General features: G+C 35.2%; 1 protein-coding gene across 1 annotated transcript; it reads right to left on the reverse strand.

Annotated features, from left to right (window-relative positions):
* Positions 1-692: 692 nt before the first annotated feature.
* Positions 693-12,957, reverse strand: PAO2 (polyamine oxidase 2). Its single transcript, XM_089995469.1, has 10 exons — positions 12,535-12,957; positions 6,202-6,317; positions 5,972-6,060; positions 4,738-4,851; positions 4,504-4,591; positions 4,314-4,399; positions 4,037-4,139; positions 3,841-3,938; positions 2,901-3,330; positions 693-1,237 (listed from the first exon to the last, which is right to left on the reverse strand). The coding sequence occupies exons 1-10, from the start codon at positions 12,572-12,574 to the stop codon at positions 926-928; spliced, it is 1,476 nt and encodes a 491-aa protein (XP_089851595.1). The 5' UTR covers positions 12,575-12,957; the 3' UTR covers positions 693-925.
* Between the last annotated feature and the right edge of the window lie 12,186 nt (positions 12,958-25,143).

Raw genomic sequence — 25,143 nt, forward strand, 5'->3', positions numbered from 1 at the left:
CCAGCCTTAGAACCTTTATACTAAGATGTGTAAGTCGTTAAAACCTTTATCCTAAGCCTCATTTAACCCTAAAACCTTTCTAAGACCAAATCTATCAAAAATCTATTTTCTAGCATAGCTAATTTTTTGTCAAAACCGTTAGTCATTTGAGTCAAAAACTTTGACCCAAACACCCTTAGAATAGCTATATTAAACCCTCCAAAAACTAAAGTTTTATCATATCTCCGTACAAAGATATTAATTTTACAAAAAGAATCTATTTTACCCAAACTCAGTTCCACACAAAAATTAATTCCTAAAATACAAAAACCATGACCACTAAAATTTGATTCGTACATTCATTAAGGTGTCTAAATTCATCCTCTAATTTAAAAAAAAAAATTGTCATACCATCTAAGCGATAACGGTGCAAGAAAGCGAAAAAGCCAAGCAAAATTCCAATTTAAAATTAATCATAGCGATCCATAGGTGACAGCTATGCTATCAGGACTTTGCTTCAAATTCTCGACCGGTCAATGAATAGTTCTCAAAGAGACAGGGCGTAGAAACTGCAGAAGATTGTCGTCACACCACACCACCATGCGCATCCATCAAGATAAGCTGGGCGACTGAATGGCTGCTGTATGGGGCAGCAACTTGGCTAGACTTTGGTTTAACTCTAAAATTAGTAACACCCATACACATTGTCATGGAGAAAAGCATAGCCCTTGCTGAAAGCACGTAATGTCCATGCCAACATTTTTTTTAATGTAACTAAACAGTCCCAGTTTTCTATTGAAAGCAACATAGCTTAAATCAATATAAACCTGCTGCAGGTAACTTGAAATGGGAACTATGCCCATGTTGGATGGGCCTCAAGCCCATGGAAAACTTAAGTTTTCGGTAGCTTGCCCACACAACAAGCCTGCACAAGTTCAATTTTACACTACAGGCGTGAAATCTGCAAGGGAACGAAGATGGAGCTGCTTTCTTCCCCAATAACTGGTTGGAACAGAGTCACATCACCGTATCGCTCCAAAACATGCATTCTGCAGTCCTCCGCAGCTATTATTCCAGTTGAGAAAGCACCATGCACGGACCCTGGATACTTCATGCTCGTGGCTTCCCCTGCGAAGAAGAGATTGTCGATCGGGATCCGGAGCCTCTCATACAGATTGTGAGCTTTGCCAACCGCATCATAACTATAAGAGCCAAGGGAATTCACATCGGTTCCCCAGTGAGAAACAAGATACTGGATCTATGATTAACAAACAAAAAGGCAGTCAATTGCATGGACACATCGTATTTTATTAAAAATGGCGACCAAATGGACTGAAAATCCACGCCCAACAAAAATACATATAATTCTCAACCAATCAGGAGTAGAAAATAGTTTCATGTAAAATAACTACAATCAGAGGAAATATGCAGTAAAATCACACAACAATACTTATAGAATACAGTACTTTTTTAGTAGGTTGCAGTATTGCTAGAACAAGTAGCACTGTAGCAGGGCCACATATTGCCATCAACCAACCCACAGTGGGCATCATTTTATAAGCTACAACCATGACAGGAACTAGACTCAGCATAATTATATGTCATCATCATTATCACTCATTGCCACGGTCAAAGAATGATATGGGATGACATATAAAAGCCATTAATTAACAAGAAGAATGGCATGACATGTTGGACATGCATACACGCCGATAGATGCATGTGTGCAGCATGACAAGGCCATTTTGTCAATTTCACTAAGAGTACCCAGAAATCATCTAAAAAAGGTTTGCTGCTTGTCAACCAAAACAGCTCAAAATAGATGCAGATAGTCACTTCATAATTTTTTTTTTGGATAAGCAGGGAATTATGGAGACAGACATTGGAAGCACGAGGTTTTAAGTTGAGTAAGAGTAAGACAGAATACATGGAATGTCGGTTTAGTAAGCAACGAATGATGGGAGTGTAGTGAAGCTTGGTGAGCAAGAAATACCGGTGGATGATTGTTTTAAATATTTGGGATCTATCATTCAAAAGTACGGAGAAATTGATGGAGATGTAAATCATAGGATAAAGGTTGGGTGGATAAAATGGAAAAGTGCAACTAGAGTGTTGTGCGATCGTAGAATGCCATTGCGGTTGAAGGGAAAGTTTTATAGGACGACTATTAGGCCCGCTTTACTATATGGTACGGAATGTTGGGCTGCCAAGAGACATCATATTCAAAAAATGAGTGTAGCTGAGATGCGTATGCTGAGATGGATGTGTGGAAATACAATAAAAGATAAGATTCGGAACGAGGAGATACGTAAGAAGGTAGGCGTTGCACCCATTGAAAATGAGATGAGAGAGAATCGTTTACGGTGGTTTGGACATATTCGGCGAAGGCCTAATGATGCTCCAGTTAGAAGGATGGAGAAATGGGAAAATATATTAGTTAAAAGAGGTCGGGTAGGCCTAAGAAGACATGGATGGAGGTGATAGGAAAGGATATGAATGCTTTGAACCTCACCGAGGACATGGCATTGGATAGAAATGATTGGAGGAGAAGGATTCATGTGAAAGACCCAGAATGATTTTCTTTTTTGGTTCATATCGCCGACCCCAATTGTTTTGGGATGAAGGCATAGTTGTTGTTGTTGTTGTTGTTGTTGTTGTTGTTGTTTGTTGGATAAGCAGGGAAGGACCGCCTCACTCATCGAGTTCATTGGCATAGAACCCCAGGTTGCCCTAACCCACCAGGAAGTACTCCCAGCTTTGGCCTCATGGCAATTATATATGAGTATGTTCATATAAAATATTACGGATTTCAACCGATGACAACAAAAAAAACTGATAACAAGCAACAAATAATAGCACAAAAACATTACTAAGCCAATAAGAATGGATTTAGAGGACAGAAATAAAGAATTAAAAGTTACCGGGTCAGTTGCATCAGGGAGAATCCTCTTGAGTTGTGAAAAGGCAAAATTAGCAGCTGTTTCATCTGGCATCTTCTCAATGTCATTGGCTAGCCGGCCTGCTGGCATGTATACAAGCACAGGATGACCTGTGGCCTTGTGGAGATTCAAGAAGTAGCTGCACTCATAAGTTGTTGGAGCAACCACTCCTAAAAACTCAACATGAGGCCAGAAGACCTTCTCAAAACGTAGAATAATCTTATTCTCGATACCCACTCCTAAATCTGCAATTGTTGTTTCCTTCCACTCGGGCAGCTTAGGCTCGAACTTTATAGTCTTGGCTTTCAGAACCCCAAGGGGTACTGCAACAATAGCTGCATCTGCCATGAATGTTTTTCCGTTCTCAACCATGACTTCAACTCCATTATACTTCCGGGAGATTTTTGTAACCCTGACAACTACCAAGCATAAGAACCAGATGATGGATGATGATATACAAGGAATGCATGAAAATAAAGGGTGTCCGTCGGGCTCAGAAGAGGCTTAGTTCTACCAGCCTCCAAGAAATTGTGTGAGGACCAATCAAGTCCAAAAAAAGACTTGCTTATTAAAAAAAAAACAGGTCAAAAAGAAGATTTGATGCTTTTGAAATCACTCATTAGAGAAACTTCAAACAAGTCTTTAAGATTTGACAAGTTATTATCTAAATTTGAACCAGCCCAACATTTAACCAATCTAGATGAATGGAGTTTCCAAATTCTCAAGTTGCTAACTCTTTTCAGTGACCTTTACAAGGTGCATGTGTGATGCATTAATTGAAGATAAAAGCCCATCCCAAGTCTAATAGCAACTCGACCTGATCTGAAGTCACCTTAATCCAGAGTTGAATAGCCATTTTAAACTAAAATCACCATGTGGAAGAAAATAAGTAAACCACTGTCTTCTTAAAACTATTCCACACCTGTGACCGAGGCGAATGTCTAGACCCTTAGCAAGGGTATTAATAACTGGAAGATAGCCTCTTACCATCAGCCCATGTCCACCAGAGAGTAGCACTTCCTGAACCTCACATGCATATACAATTAATATCATGTGTTAGGAACTTGAGACTCAAGCAGGTAACTTATACAAATTAGCAAGGAATTATGTCGCGTCACCTGGTCCCAACTTTTCAATGAAATAGTTTCTGCATCAGCAGCAAACCAACCTTCCATTCTGCACAAATACCACTGCAAAACCTTGTGGGCCAGTCCCTTTTGCCTGGAAGAAAAAAGAATTAGGTGGCTCACAATAAAAAATAGAACACCAAAAAAAAACCTGGAAAGAATACTAGAATATACAAAGCATAAAACACCACGAAAATTGAAATAGAGCATAATTTGCAAGGTACAAGTCTTACAGACTGCAGTGAAGTAATTTCAGTTTTCATCAAACCTTAAATCTGGCCGCCTTTCAAGAATAAGTAAGACGGCCTGCTGCATGGACATATCTTCATTAAATTCTTCCCTTAGTTTATCTGTCTGGATCATGAAAATAACTGCCAAAGTTAGTTGGTGTCCACAAGTCAAGCTCAAAAATGAAGAACAAACTAAGGTCAAAGGAAAGAACAAGTGTGGAACAATACCTCCTCTAAAATTTTTTCAAATACCTCACCGACCTCAGCAACCAATTGCTGAGGAACTTGATGCCCATCCACATCAAAAAGTGCATAGCTGCAACAGTAAAAAATACCAAGACATGAAGACCAGAGTATGTAAGATCTTAGGGAGAAAACTTACTGGTTAATACAAACTTAACTAAATTCAAAATCATAGAGCTTTCAATAGCAGCATGCACATATTGTAGTGAGAAAAATTACCTCTCTAAATCATGATCATATAAAACTGAGTTGTCTCCACTTGTACGGTATAAGGGTAACCCAAGTCTTCCTATCAGAGGTGCCAAAGGGTTTTCTTCGCAAACACCATGCAACCTGACAACAGCAAACCACCATAACATGAAACTGATATTGTCACATTTGGGACCATGGTTGGCAAACTCGCCGAGTTCACTAGGCAACTCGCTGAGTCATCTGAGTCACACCCTAAACGAGTGAACGAGTTAAGGAAACTCGTTTTCCAACCAAAACTCATTCTTAACTCACTGTAACTCAACAAACATGGCAAGATTGCTTTGCCTCGGTGTAACCAGCAAACTCGCTCATTTTTCTCTTTTTGAGGAAAACACCCACATTAAAGAAGCAAAACCGTGCATCAGAGCAGAGGGAACACATCAGAGAGAGAGAGACATTTATCGCTGTGAACGTCACTAACATCGTTATCATATAACAGAAGGTGTGAACCCCATATCCACCTCAATGTTTGAACCAACTAGCAAGTGTATATAGAGCAACCAAATCACCGTAAAACTAAGCACCCACTTAGGTACTATAGCCGGCAGAGCAGAACTGAGGCAGGACATTTCGTGAAATTAAGGAATTTAAGGTACATCTTCTAGGTATGAGACGCCTGCTATTTTGAGAAGTCCCTGTCCAGGCATCACAGATGGTGTGCGTCTATGCTCAGAGGGATGAAGAGAAATAGCAGCACATCCTCCTCTGAGCCTGAAACTCAACCATTTTCTCGAGTTATTCGATGGTAATGCACTTGCAGGACTCTTAGTTTGCTTGGTGGTCTGATAGAAGGCTTCATATTAGGTTTTTGGTAATTTAAATGTATTTTCATATAAAATTTGAATCATTAAGAAAAAATCATGAGTTATACAAGTCATCCGAGTTGACTTGCCAAGTCACAAGTTACAAGCCAAACAATATTTTTCCCAGTCACCGGGTTTGCCAACTATGCTTGGGATCGCTTTCCAATCTACCAAAGTAGAAGGCACAATATGGTCTGAATAACCAATGGAATTGAGAAGCTGATTATATGGAATCAAAATCTAAACTTGACCAACGATGTGTACATTCCTCAATAACTAAGAAATGGGATTGTGGATAGGGAATTCCACCTCATGTAACTACAAAATATTTTTTTCCTTTCACTGAGGGGTTCCCATTTAGATGAATCAAATACTTCAGAAGCAACTTAATTACTCACCACGATGCACCCAAATCAACAGGAAAACCAAATGAATGGTCCGTCCATACACGGCCTCCAATCCTATCTCGTGACTCCAGCAGCACAACCTGAAGAATGAGTTGAGCGAAAAAATCAAGGAGAAAGCATCAGCTTGAGATTAAACATCACCACCGTACCAACGCAACCATGAAACACATATGGAGATAAAAGACCATAGCAACTAATGAAAAAAAGACCCATTTCGTAACCTGGATAGAGGCATCATGAAGTGCACGAGCAGCAGCAATACCCGCAAATCCACCACCAATGACAATAACTGAAGGGGACGAAGATGCCCTTCTCAAGTCACTTGTATAACCAGATGCTACCAAATGGAGATTTAAGATTAGCCCATCAACAATAATACAGACTTAACTCAGGATTTTTCATGACAGGAGTGTACACCCGCCAAGCAGAAGCTGAGTGTGAGCTGTTCAAGCTCGACTAGATAGTCAGTCAAGCCAAGCTTGAGCATGGGGATGTTTGCGCTCGACCTGTCCCAAGTGTTTCCTGAGCCTAGGACAGGTACACTCGAGTTCAGGTTGGCAGAACCTGGACCAAACATATTAAAGCAAAGAAGGCATATACAACATTATCTAAATCAAAGGAAGATGAAAGAAGGAACAAGAATTGAATCCATCTCCCTTAAATCCAAACAAATACCCACCCTCCCTTACGTAAACCCGTACATATACCACCAGATCGAAACTATTTTTACCCAACACCTTAACTTTTTCAATCACTCAACCAGCCACAAAAAAACAAATCACTCAAGACATGGATTTCTAGGCTATCTTATTCAGTTTAGTAGCTTGACCAGCTCTTGAAAATATACCGATCCGCAACAAAAACACTCATTCCTGATGACATGAGAAAGCATCTAGAAGCTTCTGCCACACACTGATGTGTGGTGGGGCCTGGGTTAAGAATTTTTGGGCCGAGGTGGGCTCGGTTAGGTCTATGTCCAGTCAACAGGTCAAACTGGGTAAACAGGTTTTGTTTGGTTCGGACAGAGTCTGGGAGAAAAATCAATTCTCAAAAACCTATGTCACAGGGACTTGGCAAAACAGGTGTCACACCCGCGTCGACGCGACGCGGGTGCGCGTGCGGGTGCGCGTGCGGGTGCGCGTGCGGGTGCGGTCAACGCACCTAGGGTCATTTTCATCCACTTTTCGGCGTTAAAAAAAAAATCCGCGATGAAAAGGAGGATTAGGGCAAAAAAAAATTTTGTTGGGTCATCCTCTCCTTTTGCAGGTACGTACCCTCTCTCGCTCTCTTCTTGTGTCGGCAGGGGTCACTATGGGTACATGTAGATAAACTTGCAAAAACTGGAGAAGGAGGTGGTGGAAACAAGAGATTTTGATGCAAGCTTTGCGAAAGAGATTTTGTTGGGTCTTACACAAGAGTGAAGGCTCATTTGTTAAAGATACTAGGACATGGCATTTCAGGATGCAGAAAAGTTGATGAGGCAATGTGAAGACAATACAAGAAAATACAAGAAGAATATGAGAAGAGAAAGGCAATGGCCAATTCTTCTGCAGTTAGTGTGTCATTTGCAAGCCACCAAGAAGATGCTGAAAAAAAAAAGTCAATATAGGAGGTAGAGGAACGATACAAGCAGCATTCAATACATATAGAAGAGAAGAATTGGATAGAAAAGTTGAGAGGTATTTTTATTCTAGTTCACTTGCATTTAATGCGGCTAGAAATCCTTATTGGAAGGATTTAGTAACATCCTTTGCAAATTGTAATTTGAATGGCTATGTGCCTCCAAGTTCAGAAAAAAATACGAACCACACTTCTTGCAGAAGAGAGGGCAAATGTGGAGAGGTTGCTGGAGATTAAAAACTATTCATGGGAGCAAAATGGAGTTTCTATTGTATCTGATGGATGGACAGATATTCAAAGGCGTCCACTAATTAATTTCATTGCTTGTTCGCTTAGTGGCCCAATATTCTTGAAAACAGTTGATGCATCTGGGGAATATAAAAATACAGAGTATTTGAATGGATTATTTATAGAAGTCATAAAAGAAGTGGGTGATCAGAACGTGGTATAAATCATTACAGATAACACACCAGTTTGTAAAAGTGCAGCGTTGAGTTTGGAGAGTGAGTACCCTCATATTTTTTGAACTTCCTGTGCAGCACACAACTTAAATCTAGCCCTAAAGAGCATCCGCAACCCCAAAGAAGAAGAAAATTCACAAGCATATGCTTTATGTTCATGGATTGAAGATTTAGAAAGAAATGTCAAAAGCATTAAGAATTTTGTCGTTAACCACCACCGTACTAATGTTATATTTAATAGGCATTCTGACATGAAATTATTGAGGGTCGCTGAAACACGTTTTGTGTCCATCATTGTGATGGTGAAGAGGATTAAAATAGTGAAGAATGCTTTGATTAACATGGTGACTGATGAAAATTAGACATTCTATCGTGCTGATGATGATATCAAAGCTCAAGAAATTAAAAAAATCATTCTTGATGATGAGTTTTGGGACAGAGTAGTATACTTCCTTCAATTTACGCAACCTATTTGGGAAATATTAAGAGAAGTTGATAAGGATGAGCCATGTTTCACAGAGTTTATGAAATGTGGGATAATATGATTGAAAAAATACAAGTTATAGTTTTCAAGCATGAAGAAAAAAATCTTGCATTGGATGATTCAGAATTTTTTAATCATATTCATTCAATTTTAGTCAGAAGATGAGATAAGAGCAACACTCATTTGCATTGCATGGCACATTCTCTTAATCCAAAATATTATGCAAATAAGTGGCGGGTTGGTGGTATTGGTCGTGTCCCTCCAAATTTAGACCCAAAGCTATCAAGACATAGAAATATGTGTATGACAAGACTTTTTCCAGAAGCATATCTTCTACATCAAGTCACACAAAAGTTTGAAAAATTTTCATCTTCGAGATTATATAGACCGGCATTATTCGCAAGAGAAGAGGATAATATAGATCCCATCACATGGTGGTCAACATTTGGATCAAAAACACCTCTTCTCCAACCTCTTGCATTAAGATTGTTATCGCAGCCTGCTAGTTCATCTTGTTGTGAAAGAAATTGGAGCACATATTTTCAAATCCACAACATGAAGAAAACAAACTTACCAGCAAGCGTGCAGAGGATTTAGTATATTTTCATTTAAATCTTCGATTACTTTCGCGAACCAATGATGAATACAGGTACTAATTTACTCTCTTAGTTATTTGATTATTTCTTAGTTTTTCATTTAAATATACTTGTATTGTATTTAACATTTTCACATTGGGTTTGTAACACAGACAAAGAACATCCAAATTTTGGGATGTAAACCCAGAAGAGTGTGACTTTGAGGGAAAGCATGATTTCAACATAACAAACATGGATTTAACTAAGCTCAGTATTCCTTCTAATGATGCATTTGATGATAAAGAAGAAAATTATTAAGATCAATTACTTCATCACGATATACTTTGGTATGTAATTTAGTTCTTTTCTGCTTTACTTATTTGATTGATATTTAGGTTAATATATTGCATGAATGATGATTGATGAATGATATTATGACAATGTTAATTGTTAAATGTTAACTGTTAAAACTTTAAAATTATGTATATATATATATAATTTTTTTTATATTTTTGCCCCTGTCGCACCCCCACACCCTAGGTTTTTGAAAGTGTCGCACCCCCGCACCCGCACCCATGTGACATAGTTCAAAACGGTTGGGCAGAAAAATGTCAAATTTTAGGAAAAGGCTCAGGACACGTGGAAGAAGGTCCTGTCAAAATTTCATGGCCTAACTCCACTGGGTTCGGGAGATATGAGCTCGGGAACAAGCGACTGGGAATAAGGTTTGACTGGATCAGGACTCTGTTTTGACTTTGACAAGTTTGGGTATAAAATTTGGTTCTCTCTATTGGATTGGTTAAAAAATCTGATTTTCGGAGGGTAGGTTGGGGACACGTTGGAGATCCTAGGGTTGAAATTTCAGCCCTAGATCAGCTATGGTTTGGGAAACACGACTACAACAAGTCAGACCAGTTTCTGCACTTCACAACAAACAAAAATTAGGCCAGAACTAGGTTCACTCTGTTTAGGTGAGTTCAGGGATGGGTTGGGGTTAAGGTACTGAATAGGTTGACTTAATGGAGTTGGCTAGGCTTAGTCCACAACTTGTGTAGAAGGTCGTAGGGTGAGGTTGAGGTCGATTCTACCCGGGGTGCAGTTCGGGAAGGCTGGACCACCGGATTCCTTGGAGTTAGCCACACGAACTTAGTGCTTGGGCCTTATGCAGCAGACTAAGGTCCACTAAATGCCACAACCTACTAAGGGTTTGATCTCTAGTGACTTGGAGATATTAGAAGAAGAAGAAGAAAAGTGAGAAAGAGAGAGAGCCTAGAGGCAAGCGAGAGAAGAGAGAGAAAGAGAGGGATGTTTTTTTAGATAGAGAGAGTTCAATATTTCATTTCTTCATGCTTCTCAAAGTGGGATTATATAGCCTATATGTAGGCGCTAGAGGGACTATTAACACTACTTCACAAGTTACAATAAAAATGTAAATGCTTTCTTAATTCTAGATAACACCTCATAAGACCAAAACTAAAAATGGGTAAGCCTACTTGCACTTAGCTATTCTTGGTTAAGCTAATTTAGGCTTAGGTTAAAACTAGTAGAAACCTTTTTGACTTGGCCAAAATTAGTCAAGCTTCTTTTAGGCCCGGTTTTGGGGAGAGTTTGTGGATCTAGGTCCCATTTGTGCCTTCAATGTTGAAATGATGTAGCGCCCTAGCCAAAGGTCCCACTTGATTGAGGTGGCTACAATGATGAAGTGGCATCCTGATGATGGGTCCCACATAGCTGATCTGATGAGGTGGCGACTCAGGGGTGGGTCCGACTGCTAGATAGAGCCTGAAGCTTGGATCTGGAGCAACACCAAATGGATTTGCTTCGGCTAATTGATACAATGGACTTAGGTCAACTTTGAGATCTTGGGACAACACATGCAGATCGGGGTCTTCAAGAATTGGGTTTGTATCACACAGCTCATGTTGCAGTAAAACTTAATTAAATATTTTTATTAAATTGATTTTATCCAAAGCACGATTTTAGTAAATAAGCAATCTACAAATTAGGATAAAGCAAGAAACACCAGCAACTACGTTTTTTTAAGTGTCTAAGATGTTGAGAACATTAAAATGTTTAGGAGCTCTCTCTCTCTCTCTCTCTCTCTCTCTCTCTCTCTCTCTCTCTCTCTCTCTCTATATATATATATATATATATATATATATATAGGAATTAACCCTTGGATCATGTGATTCGGACATGTGGGTAGGAGTTTTATAAAGTTTGAAAATCAAGTCTAAAATTTTCATAAATATTCAAGGATTAAAAAATTTATATTTTTTATCGAAAAAACACAATCCAAGTGTTATTTTTTAGCAAATCGACCATAAAAAACTGAAAATCCCTCTTTGCTTGTGGTAGACACTTAAGGAATGGAGACCGTCCAACCAAACCATCCGACGGCTCCCCTTCTCCAATCTTTGAGTGTTTCATCGATCGGACCTTATATATTTGTTCTTTATAACTTATTTAGAAAAAAAAATATGTTTTACATGAAGACTTTACCACATCTAGACATGTTTTTCGAATTGTGAAAAATAGATGGCTCACAATACATTTAAAACTTTATAATACAAAGTATTGTGGGCAATTAATTTTTAGCACTTTCACACACACACACACACACAGATATATATATATATATATATATATATATATATATATATATATATATATATATATATATATATATATATATATATATATATATATATATATATATATATATATATATATATATATATATATATATATATATATATATATATATATATATAACATGTCGCTTAGTAAATGAATGATAAAATTCCAATATGTAAAGTCTCATCGATGACAAACTCTATCATTAGAGAAGGAAAGCCATCGATCATCACGGTTGTAGATTTTGGACCTTCTTATCGTTGGAATATATATATATATATATATATATATATATATATATATATATATATATATAGCTGACGATCCTATGGAGTTGAGTCCTAGCCCCTCCCCGAGTTGCTTGGCTCTTTCCCCAGGTAGGCTAGAAAGACTATCAGTAAGCAAAGCAAGATAGATACTGCAGACCGCGGTGAATCCACAAGGCAACAATATGTATTGGGGGAAGGCCCTAGGTTTAGAGACACCTAATTTGCAGAAAAACCATTGTGATCGGTACGGGAAATAAATTGCATGTCAAAATTTTATCAAGTGAAACAAAAGCCTAATCTGGCAAGAATAAAGGCATCGAACAGATAAAAAAATTGGACTTTTCAGACTTGAGAATCCTAATTATTTAAACACGATAAGGAATCGGTCAAGTATATTAAAATAAAAGATATTTATGCACCGAAAATTGACCCAGAAACAGAGCAAGTCAAGAGGAAATCGCAAAAATCAAACCCTAGAACGGCCGGAGTTTATACAGACGATGCTCACCCGACTTCAATTGGCCTAAATTTCGGCCCGTTGACTCCATCTCCAGGAGATCTCGTCCAGAAATCCTCTATCAAACTTGGACAGCGCGGGAGAAAATTGAGGCGAGAAATGGAGCGTGAAGATCAGGAGGCACGTGATGAAGTGATTCGAATTCGAAGAAAATCGAAACCCCGGACGGATGGACCCGTTCATACGGAAAAACGCGATTGGGGAAAGGTAGATCAGAAAAGGAGGAGTTCCGATCCAAATCGCAATAAACTCCCTAACCCCTAGCGAAGATCGTGCTCCTCCACCAACTCGAAGAACCGACGATCGCCACGGAATCCGAGCGCAGAGAGAATGAAAGAGAAAAAGCTAGAGAGAGACGCGTTCGCCCTCTTTAGCGATTTCTCTCTTCCTTCCCTTGCACTCTTCTTTTTCTTCCTTTGTTGGTTCCCCTTTTATAATCTCTCTTTCTCTCAAAAGCAGTTTGCTTACCGACCGGGGCAAGACAAAAACAGGAGCGCAACTTCGCTTGGTGATTCTTTTTTAATTTTTTTTTTTCTTTTAAATTTTTGTAAAAAAGCCAAAATACCGAAATGGGCGCCAGTGGTTTTTCTACTTCCCTCAATTTCATTGAAGATTACGTAACTGGACTCAAAATGCTTATGAGCTTAGTGCAGGGCCGACTACTGCACATGGGTCGGGTCTTTACCTTACTCGGCTCTTAGCCAATCTCTTTTATATAGAATGGCACTTCAGACAATCCCCTACAAACCAGTAACCAATCAAATGTGAATCCCACTGCCAATCGTAGTCTCTCTCTCTAACACAATGTTGCCGCATCTACCTTATTATGTATAACTCATCAATTTAAGAAAAAGAAAAAGAAAGAAAAAAACTATTATTTTCTCTCTTTTTTTCCTCCACTATTTCATCTCCCCTCTTTCCAAAAACTTTCACCTTTTGTTTACCTGCCTCTACTAAAATATGTGTGAAGCTTGGTATAGGTAAATATTTTTTTTTTAAATACATCATTTAAGGCAAGGTTTCTTATAGTGAAGTTTCCTCAATGACATTGCCTTAACTCAATTAAGCTCTAAAGAGCTAGTTTGCGCAAGCATAACATCTAATAGCCCTTTAGAACTGAATTCGTGGAAAGATACCAAAGATAAATTTGAAAGGCATTGTTCAATTTAACTAAATTCTAGAGAGTCAGCTTGCACAAGTGCTCATTCTAGCCAAGAGTAGCCTCGTAGAACCTAATTTAAATAAGCAACTACCTTAGCCAAAAGGAGCCCCATAGAACCTAGTTCAAATAAGAAACTAGGTTAGCTAAATAAATTAGCAAAAAACAGCAAAAGATCTTTTCTTTTTAAAATGAGTTACTAATCTTAGGCGAGTTACAGCTAATATAAACATGCATGGGAATTGATCTTCGTCCCTTGGACTTGGATCCATGCTCCAACCCAAAATCTGGTTTCAACTCAAGGAACTTGTATTCAAAACATAGTAACTAACGGAGGAAAACAAGCTATACTCTGAACCATTCAACATTTAAGCAAACAAGCAGTTTAAAGTAAAGTTCATATCCATAAAATGTTTAAAGGTTTTGAAGTCTAGAAATCTAAAACTTAAATCTAATATATGCTCTGATAAGGGCTTGGTTCAACGGCCTCCCGTGTAATACCTAAAAATTTCAATGTTTAAAAAATTCTCAGAAATCAAGTCTTGATGAATTTTGAACCAGTTTGGATATAAATTAAAGTCTAAAAACCCAAATTTCTAAGTAATTATTCGATCCAAACATTGATTTGAATTATAATTAGACTTTAGATAGATCCAAAATGTAATACATGGAAATTTCAATAAATTATGAAAAAGATTTAAGTTTTTTATTCTGATTTATTCTGGATATGAGTTATAGTTTTAAAACCCTAATTTATTTAGTAAGTATGGATCAAAATGATGATTTGAATTTATATTTGAAATCCTGATAAAATTTTATAGAGGATTGTTCAAAAAATCGAAATTCAAAGACATTTTCGCTATTAATCAAATTATCAAGGGCAGCTTGATAATTTGCCAATCCAGTGACATTTTTTGGTAAAATCTCCAACTATATAGGCTTAAATAATAATTTTTCTTTTGAAGATATTTTTAAGAAATTAATAAATTTGTCAGGGGTAAAGCGATAATTTGCCAACCCCAATGGCAGACCCATCAATTTTCTGAACTACAGAAGGGCAATAAAGTAACTTTTAAATTTCCTTACAACATTTCTGAAAGATGGGATTTGAATTAGGGCAGAACAGGTATAAAAAAAATAGAAATCAAATAAAATATAATATTTTATATTAATTTATTTCAAAGACCATGGTTTTGAAAAACCACTGGCCCAAAACCATGGGCAGCCATGGTTTTTCTAAAACCATGATCTGACATGTGTCACCTCACACTGAGGAGGTGACACCCAACCTCTTTTTCTCTCTGGCAAATGTTATAAACAAATATTAAAATATTAAAAACAAGACAAGTGTTATTTAAAATTAATTTTTTATTTAATTCAAGTGACAAATGTCACTTGAGTGGGGCCCACAAGGGGGGAGGCACCTCCTCTCTTCCCTATAAATACCCCTTCACCCCCTCTCTCTCTCCCCAAGTTTTGAAGACCTTCTCTCTCTCTCTCTCCTACTTTCTCTCTCTAGGTTTGAACTTCTCTCTCTAGTTTTAAGCCTAAACCTTTGTTGAATCTCAAATTTTTCTGGGAAACCCCTTCTATCCTCTTTCCTCTTTCCTCTCTCTTTAGACGAGATCCATTCCTCCGTAGGAGATTCGAAGAGCTAAATCCAGCCCTGGGGGTGCTGCCTGTAGAAGTTCTACTAAATTTAGAAGAAAAATCAAATTTGGATCGCGGAAGCACTGCTGAATTTTTCTAAATTAGGTTAGTACTCAAATTCTTCTTCTGGATTCAAATTCATAATTATAGAACCTCCTATTCTTCCTCTGAACCCTAGGACTTCTCTCTCTGGATTTAAATTTTGACAATTTTGCCAAAATTTAATCCAGCCCTGCCTCTATGCCGGGGAAGTTTTGTTCAAATTTTTCTAAATATTTTAAATATTCAGAACTACTATAGCAGCAGTTCTAGTAAAAATTTTCTAAAAGATTTTTGAAAAATAGAGTTTTTATAGCAGAAGTTTTGCCAAAATTATTTTAAAGATTTTTGAAAAGTAGAATTAATATAGCAATAATACTGGCCAATTTTTCTAAATAAATCTTGAAATTTTTAAGTTATTTTAATCAGCGTTCTGGCAAAAGTTTTCTAGATATTTCAGAAATTTTGAGTTTATTTAGTAAAAATTATGTCAAAAAATTATAATTATTTTTAAAAAAATTGATTTTATAAAGAAAATTCTATCAAATTTTTTTAAAATCCTTTTTAAATACCTGAGTCAAAATTTTGAAAAACCTTTATAAAAATATATGTGACGCAAAGTCATGTACAAATTTTTAAAACTCGAATTCGAGTTCAAACCCTTTTTCAAACATTTGAGTTATTACAGAGGAAACTCTGTAAAAAAACTATAAAATTTTTTAAGATCATTTCTAAATATTTTTTAGATTTCCAGTAATTCCTTAAAAAGATATTTCTTTGAATTTATAGGGCAAATACTGCCTAAAAGTTAATATAAAATCATTATTTAATATAATAAATTTTATCAGATTAAATCAAAGCACGACTGCTTTATCCTATTCTTCCTCGTTTTATCAAAAATCAAGGTAAGTTATTATACAAAAAACTTATGATTTAAAATATTAAATATATTTTGAATACTTGTATTAGAAATGTAAATATAAATCATGTGAGCATTTGTGTACCTTGATCCATGTTGACATGCCTTGAACCATGTTTATATACATGAAATCTTATTTACATGCATTTATTTAGGTTAGTATGCTTTGAATGATTGTTATAAAGATTTTATTTTCAATAACAAGATTAAGGAACCCTCAAGCTTTGAAATTAAATGCATGAAGTTATTGTTTATGAAATGAATTATTTTGACTAGGCTAGGGCCAAGGTTTGAATAAATTGTTACCATAAAATATGTTGATAAATGTGTAGCATGTGATTATTATTGAAATGTATTATTATATAGAAAATGTTTTTATGTATAAGTTGTTAAATGAATCATGCTTACACATAAACTTAAAGTGATTTTCTGCCTTCATAGACAAAATACTTGGATATACAGAGTAACATTGAATGAGTTTTAAACCTAATGGAAAAATATGATATAATAGAGTTCAGGCTTACCTTGGAGAGGGTAGGTAGTACAACCCTCGAGTGACATGTGAATTATTTTTGGGAGCGATAGATTCCCATGGGTCTCCCGTCACTCACAGGTTTTGGGGAGTCTGGGGTAAGTGACTGCCCCATAGAAGTTCAGGATGCATCCACATTGTTCAGTGGCCCTTGAGAAAGATTCTTTCGGTTACAAACCGTTTTCGTGGAAATTCGTACACTAGTCATCTGGGGTAATGAAAATACAAATTGACATAATAAATCCTCAGATGGTCTCGGTTGTACGACGATTAGTGACCTCTGCGTACCCGCAAGATTAATAAAGATCGAAACAAAAACTCTAATAATGAATATTTACTTGCAAAATAGTGAGCAATGCCATTATTTGCTTTAGATACATGATTTGTGATTTGTTTTAAAGACATGAGTGATTATTTATCTAATACTAAATACATTTGTGCTTATTTTCATAATTTGAATCTGAATTACATAAGTAAAGTTGAATCATGATTTTTAAATATAAGTTGATATTTTAAAGTTACTTGTAATTGGTATTTACTTACCAAGTTGTCATAAGTCTGACCCCGTGTTATGAGGATTGCAGGTTCAGATATGAAGTTGACTACAATGCTATGGATGTTGGACAAGAGTGGCATCGAAGAATCCAGGTTCCCAAGATCCTGGGATTAATTTGAGATTTATTTTAAATTTAATCCTTAATGTTTAATTTCTGAACCTTGTGAAAAGGCTATGTATATAATGTTGGTATAAATTTATCGTTGCTTTTATTATGGTTTGTGAAATGTGACGCGCTCGATGTTTAAAACCGGAAGCCAAAAACCAATTTCGCTCTTTATTTGAAAAGAAAATAATCTTTTTTTTATGCATTTTTAAAGGTTTTAAAAACCCTGGGGCATTACATCCCTATGATCGTTGCAATTTTTTTTCCTTTTATTCTTTTTTAGGGGAGGAAAGAGAAAAATTCTCGCAAGGTCTCACTTGACCTTTTGTAAAGATATTTTGAAATTACTCACCTCCCTTTTGAAATTTGTGAAAAAATGGGGAGACGGGATTCACTCATCGGTACAAGGTCCAACCGTTGTTGACGCCTTTACCAGGGGTAATCAAACCAATGATCGAATTTATGCCTTTGCCTGCCTAAATTTATCTAAGAAATTATTCTAAGTCCAAAATGCACATTAAATCAAGCTTAGGCTATGATTTTGAGTTTGAGAATGTGTATGCTTTTAAATTTTTTTTAGAAATCTGAATTTTTCAAGTGATTTTGAAATTGAATTTGAAAATATCCTTCAAGTGATGATTTTGAAGTTTCAAAAATCAAAATTGAGAATTTGTAATTTGAATTGAAAGTTTGAATTTAAAGTTTTTGAAATAGAATTCAAAGTTAAATTTTGAAATCTGAAATCTGGATTGAATTGTGATAGAAAATTGAAATTAGAGTTTGATTTCTGAATTAAGAATTGAATTCAGAAATCAAACTTAGAATTGCATTTGGAATTTTAGGATTTAGAAGTTCAAAAAGGAAATTCGAAATTTGATTTGGAATAAAAATTAAGAATTGAAATAAAATTCCAAATTAAGAATTGAAGTTTTAGAATGAAAATTTTGAAATTGAAGTGAAAATAGAATTCAAAACTTTAAAAGAAATAAAGAATTGAACTTGAAGTGAAATTCAAAGTAAAAATTTGAAATTCAAAAATGGAAAATAAAATTGATATTTAAAATTGAAAGAAACCAACATTTGAAATTTAGAAATTGAATTTAAAACTTAGAATTTAAAATGAATTTCAAAGTTAAATTTAGAAATTCAAAAATAGAAAGTTAGAATTGAAAATAAGAATTGAAAATTGGAAATTGAGAAATAACTTTGAATTTAGAAATGAAATCATTTCAAAAATTAATTGGAAATTCGAAAATAACTTCAATAATAATTTTCGAAAAAAGAATGATGCAATTCTATCTTAAATGATAAATGCATTAAAAGAATTTATTGGAATTTAAAAGCAAATCTCATTCTTTAATAGAATTAAAACAAGATTAAATATTAATATATTCATGACTATGGTCACAAACATATTCTAATTTAATCTTTATTTAAATTCTAATAAAGAATTGTTACGACAATGAAGCCATACATGATACTTCAAGCACAAGGTTTTGATAATGAATAAGTGGAATCAACTGCATTTTAGCTAAGGCTATGAAGAAATTGAAGAGTTCGATGAAGAATCTTTGAAGACTAGTGTGCAAATGTTTAATTCATTAAAAGTCTTAGATTCTTGTAAGAGCCTTACTTAGAGTGCATATTTAGGTTGCATTTCACCTTAAAAGTCTTTAGAAAAACTTTTCTAAAAAGAACCCTCTTGAAAATCTTTTTAGAAAACTTTTTTCTTAAATTTTCATGTTTATTAGTCGACCAATAGACTTACCAATCGACTAATCCTTTCGCGTCATATTTTCTAAAAAGTCATTTTTGTCAAATTAGTCGACCAAAGGTTTTATCAGTCGACTGGACAGAATGTCTATGTTCTGGAATATTAGCAGCAGTCGACTAATGGTTTTAGCAATCGACTGAACAGAACATGTGTTTTCTGAAAATTTAGCATCAGTCGACTAATGCTTTTATCAGTCGACCGGACAGAATGTTTGTTTTTTAGAAGATTTTAGCAGCAGACGACTGAAAGGTTTTTCAGTCTACTGATGATATTATCAGTCGACTAATTTTTCTCTAGTCGACTAAGTTTCAAAAGTTCAGATTTTCAAACGGCTCGATTAACAGATCAGTCCACCGACGATAACTGTCAGTCTACTAATAACTAACTATTAGTCGACTAATTGATGTTTCAGTCGACTAATTTTGTCATTTTCCTGAAACTTCAAAAAGGCGTGTCTTTTCATTTTTCAAACGTTTTGATCATTCAAAATGGATTGTTTTGACACCCTTTCATACTCTCAACGTATGGAATCTTTCAACTATAAATATGAGTGCATTTTACACTCAAAAAACAAGAATTCAATTGATTTGGATCATTTACTTCTTGCTTTTCACTCCTATTCATTCAAGTATTTGTTTTCTCACTCACTTGATATTTTCACTTCAGTTTTTCACACAAATCATTTTGGGAGATAGTGAATTTGTGAGTAGAGTATTTCAACAACCTCAAAATCCAATTGCATCTCATTCGCATTCAAAAGAAAGGCTCATAGGTTGTATTGTAAGTTACTTATTTTCTGTAAAAAGAAGGACTCCTTGGTGTAAAGGAGTTGTTTGCTTTCAGTAGGGTTGTTACTGAAAGTGGGACCGATTTTGGTCTGTGTGATCTTGTAGTTAACAAGTTTGATAGTGGAAATCTCAAGCTGGTTTTGCTTGGGGACTGGATGTAGGTCGGGATAGACCGAACCAGGATAAAATCTTGTGTTCTTTGTGTGTTTGCTTTTCAAATTGAAAAATCCTTCAATATTCCGCAGACAAATTTTAAAAGGACTATTCACCCCCCCTCTAGTGCTCGTTGCCTCGATCCTAGTGCACTTTTATTTGGTATCAGAGCAGGTTTGCTATTATTTTGATTTGATCATCATCTAGCATGACAACTACAACATCTCAACACAAAGAAGGATGCTCATCTGTTCGTCCTCCTCTCTTTGACGGAACAAACTATGGTTATTGGAAAGTAAGAATGACAATATTCTTGCAATCCATGGATCTAGATATTTGGAGAGTTGTTTCAGAAAAGTACCAAACTCCATCAACTGATTTCAGCCGATGGACCGATGAAGAAAAGAAGACTGCTCCACTTAATGCCAAGGCAATGAATGCATTATATTGTGGCGTTGACAAGGTAGAGTTCAATCGCATCTCTCAATGCTCTACAGCAAACAAAATCTGGCATACTCTTCTCGTGACACATGAAGGTACGTCAAAGGTAAAGGAATCTAAAATTGCTTCTTTAGTTCATAAATTTGAATTATTCAAAATGAAGCAAAATGAATCTATATCGGACATGGTAACTAGAATGACCGATATAACTAACACTTTGAAATTCCTTGGAAAAGAATATTCACAAGTGGATTTAGTCAGAAAGATCCTAAGGCGTTTAACTCCTGAATGGGAGAGAAAAACCACTGCTATTGAAGAAGCAAATGATCTTAATACTCTCACTCTTGAAGATTTGGTTGGTAACCTTATGGCATATGAAGTCCAACTTCAAGACAGACAAGAAGAAGAGCCCAAGAAGAAATCTCTTGCTTTTAAGGCTACTTCTGACTCAGAAAATTCAGAAGAAGATGAAGATATTGCCCTCATCACAAGGCAATTCAGAAGATTCATCAAAAAGGGAAGATTTCAAAGAAAGATAAAGAAAGCAGATTCTTCCAATCCCAATGAAGTCAAGTGCTTTAATTGCAAAAAGGTAGGACATATCAAGAAAGATTGTCATCTTCTCAAAATCAAGCCCAAGGACCAATTCAAGAAGAAAAAGGCATTTCAAGCATGTTGGGATGATAGTGACTCATCTTCCGATGAAGAATCAAATGAAGAAGTCGCCAACATGTGTTTTGTAGCACAAGAAGATTCGGTAAGTCAATTTGACTATGATGAATTATTTGAAGCATTTAATGATTTATATGCTAAATTTAAGAGTCTAAGTTCTAAAAATAAAGAGTTAAAATTGAAAATTTAACTCTTGACTCTCAAAATAAAGTGTTACTTCAAGAGATAAAAGATCTCAAGAAGGAAAATTCTTGCCAAGCATTTGAGATAAAAGAAATTGGAGTTAGAACCAATCTCTTACAAAAACAACTATCTAGTCTAAAAGAAAAATCAAATGATCTTCTTTCCATAGTGACCAAATTCACAAATGGTCAAGAGAATCTAGAAAAACTTCTTGGTTCTCAAAGATGCTCGGTTAATAAAACCGAATTGGGATATAGCTTCTTTGATACTCAAAATAGACCAAACTATGTGGTAAAAAATCAAAGACATTATTTTCAACCTTTTGTTCATAGAACTAAACTTTCTAGTTCTAATAGAAATACATCTAATCATGGAAACTATAATGCTTATATGCCTAGACATGATTATTCTAGACATGATAAATCCTTTTATAGAAAGAATATTTATTATCAAAGGAAACCAAAATCCAAATGGATATGGGTTCCTAAGACTAACTCTCATAGACCCAAAAATAGAAAGGGGTCAAATGCTCTGTTTTCTAATTTTGTTGTAGGTACACAACATAAGAAGCAAATGGATATTGGACAGCGGTTGTTCCAAACATATGACTGGAAGGCCAAAGTTATTTTCCACCCTCCAAAATAAGGATGGAGGAACCGTCACCTTTGGTGACAATAACAAGGAAAAAGTAATAGGTATTTGTAATATTGGTAATCCAAAATTTCCCTTGATAGAAAATGTTCTTTTAGTAGATGGTTTAATGCATAATTTAATATCTATTAGTCAATTATGTGATAAAGGTTTTCATGTTTCTTTTGAAAATGATTCATGCTTAATTTCTGATTTTCAATCTAAAAAGATCATTTTTAAAGGTAAAAGAAGGAACAATGTGTATGAACTATATCTAGATGAATTACCCACTTTTAATGAAAAATGTTTTATTGTTTCAAATGAAATTCAATGGTTATGGCACAAGAAACTTGGACATGTTAACTTTAAAATTATTTCAAAGTTATCCAAGAATGATCTTGTAAGAGGCCTACCTAGAATACCATATAAGAAAGATCACTTATGTGATGCTTGCCAAAGGGGTAAACAAATCAAGAGTTCTTTTAAAGCAAAAGATATTGTTTCAACAAAACGTCCTCTTGAACTTTTACATTTAGATCTATTTGGACCATCTAGAATTCAAAGTTTGAATGGTAGCAAGTATGCTTTTGTTATAGTAGGTGATTATTCTCGGTTTACATGGGTAATTTTTCTAAAAAGCAAAAATGATGTTTTTTCGGAATTTTCTAAACTTTGTAGAAGAATTACAACTGAAAAATCTACATCTATAATTAAAATTCGTAACGATCATGGTGGTGAATTTGAAAATGAATTTTTTCTAAAGTTTTGTGATTTACATGGTATATCTCACAACTTTGCTTTTCCTAGAGCGGCTCCACAAAATGGAGTTGTTGAAAGAAAGAATAAAACTTTGCAAGAATGTGCTAGAACCATGCTTCAAGATAAAAATTTACCAAAATATTTTTGGGTTGAAGCAATAAATACAGCATGTTATGTTTTGAACCGTGTTCTTATTCGACCAATTTTACATAAAACATGTTTTGAATTGTATTATGATCGTATACCAAAGATCTCATATTTCAAAAATTTTGGTAGTAAATGTTTCTTGTTAAATACCAAAGATAATCTTGATAAGTTTGATTCAAAATCAGATGAATCAATATTTCTTGGATATTCTTCTAGAAGTAAAGCTTATCGTATTTTCAATAAAAGAACATCTTGTATTGAAGAATCTTTACATGTTGTATTTGATGAGAATTGTGAGCAGATTATACCTCTAAGCGAAGGAGAAGAAGTAATACTTCAAGAAGAACCCTTGATAGAGAGTACTTCTCATGAAAATATTCCTCTTCAACCGGTTTGGAAAGAAGTTCTTAATCATCCACATGAACAAGTTATTGGTGAAATAAAGAGTGGTGTCCAAACTAGAAGGCAATTAGAAAAATATATTGCAAATGTTGCTTTCATATCTAAATTAGAACCAAAGAATATCAATGAAGCATGTGATGATGAATTTTGGCTTTTGGTCATGTATGAAGAACTTAACCAATTTACTAGGAATGATGTTTGGGATCTAGTTGATAAACCAAAGGATCATCCAGTAATTGGAACAAGATGGGTCTTCCAAAATAAGCTGGACGAAAATGGTGAAGTCATTCGTAACAAAGCAAGGCTAGTAGCACAAGGCTATAATCAAGAAGAAGGCATAGATTTTGATGAAACCTATGCACCAGTGGCTCGATTAGAGTCAATTCAAATGATGCTTGCTTTTGCTAGTTACATGAACTTCAAGTTATATCAAATTGATGTTAAGAGTGCATTCTTAAATGGACACATCAATGAAGAAGTTTATGTAGAGCAACCTCCAGGCTTTGAAAATGAGAAATATTCAGAAAAAGTCTACAAATTGAAAAGAGCTTTGTATGGACTCAAACAAGCACCAAGAGCGTGGTATGAAAGACTGCAAAATTTTTTAGAACAATCTGGTTTTTCCATTGGTCGGGTAGACTCCACTTTATTTATTAAAAATCTTAATTCAGATATTCTTATTGTGCAAATTTATGTTGATGACATAATATTTGGTTCTACTAATGATTCTCTTTGTCAAGAATTTGCTAAAGCTATGCAGGAAGAGTTTGAAATGAGCTTGATGGGAAAATTAAACTACTTCCTTGGACTTCAAATAAAGCAAACTGAAGAAGGAATCTTCATCAATCAGGCTAAGTATACAAAAGAACTTCTCAAGAGATTTGGGATGGACTCATCGAAATCAAGAAGGAATCCTATGAGCACAACTACTTCTCTTGATAAAGATGAAAATGGTAAAAGTGTAGATATTAAGCTCTACAGAGGTATGATCGGATCTCTATTATACTTAACTGCTAGTCGACCTGATATTATGTTTAGTGTTTGTATGTGTGCAATATTTCAAGCTAATCCAAAGGAATCTCATTTAACTGCAGTAAAATAAATTCTTCGTTATTTGAAAGATACTTCAGATTTCGGTTTGTTTTACCCAAAATCATCTTCCTTTGATTTAGTTTCATATAGTGATGCAGATTTTGCAGGAAGTAAATCTGATCGCAAGAGTACTAGTGGAACTTGTCATTTCTTAGAAAATTCTTTAGTCTCTTGGTTTAGTAAAAAGCAAAATTCAGTGTCACTTTCAACAACTGAAACAGAATATATAGCGGCTAGTTTAGCATGTTCACAAGTACTATGGATGAAACAGACCTTAAAAGATTTTGGTTTGAATTTCTCCACAACAACTATTTATTGTGATAACACTAGTGCTATAAATCTTTCGAAAAATCTTGTTCGGCACTCAAGAACTAAGCATATTGAAGTTAGACATCATTTTTTAAGAGATCATGTTTTAAAAAAAGATATTTCGTTAAATTTTATTTCCACTAAAGAACAACATGCTGATATCTTCACTAAACCTCTTAAAAATGAAGTTTTTATGAGAATTAGGAGAGAACTAGGTATTTGCTTGTTTTTGGATTTGTAAAAATGTTGATTTTTTAACAAAATCTCAAAATCGCACTATATTAGTCGA

This window comes from Nuphar pumila, chromosome 2 (assembly GCF_984573655.1).
Source record: "Nuphar pumila chromosome 2, dmNupPumi1.hap1.1, whole genome shotgun sequence".
Lineage (NCBI taxonomy): Eukaryota > Viridiplantae > Streptophyta > Magnoliopsida > Nymphaeales > Nymphaeaceae > Nuphar > Nuphar pumila.

Excerpts from the sequence above, each read along its gene's own strand:
- PAO2 (XM_089995469.1), bottom strand. The coding sequence starts at position 12,574 with ATGGAGTCAACGGGCCGAAATTTAGGCCAATTGAAGTCGG. Across the intron at positions 4,592-4,737 it reads TATGATCATGATTTAGAGAG|CTATGCACTTTTTGATGTGG; the intron begins GTAATTTTTCTC and ends TTACTGTTGCAG. Across the intron at positions 1,238-2,900 it reads TCCCTGATGCAACTGACCCG|ATCCAGTATCTTGTTTCTCA; the intron begins GTAACTTTTAAT and ends TGTTAATCATAG.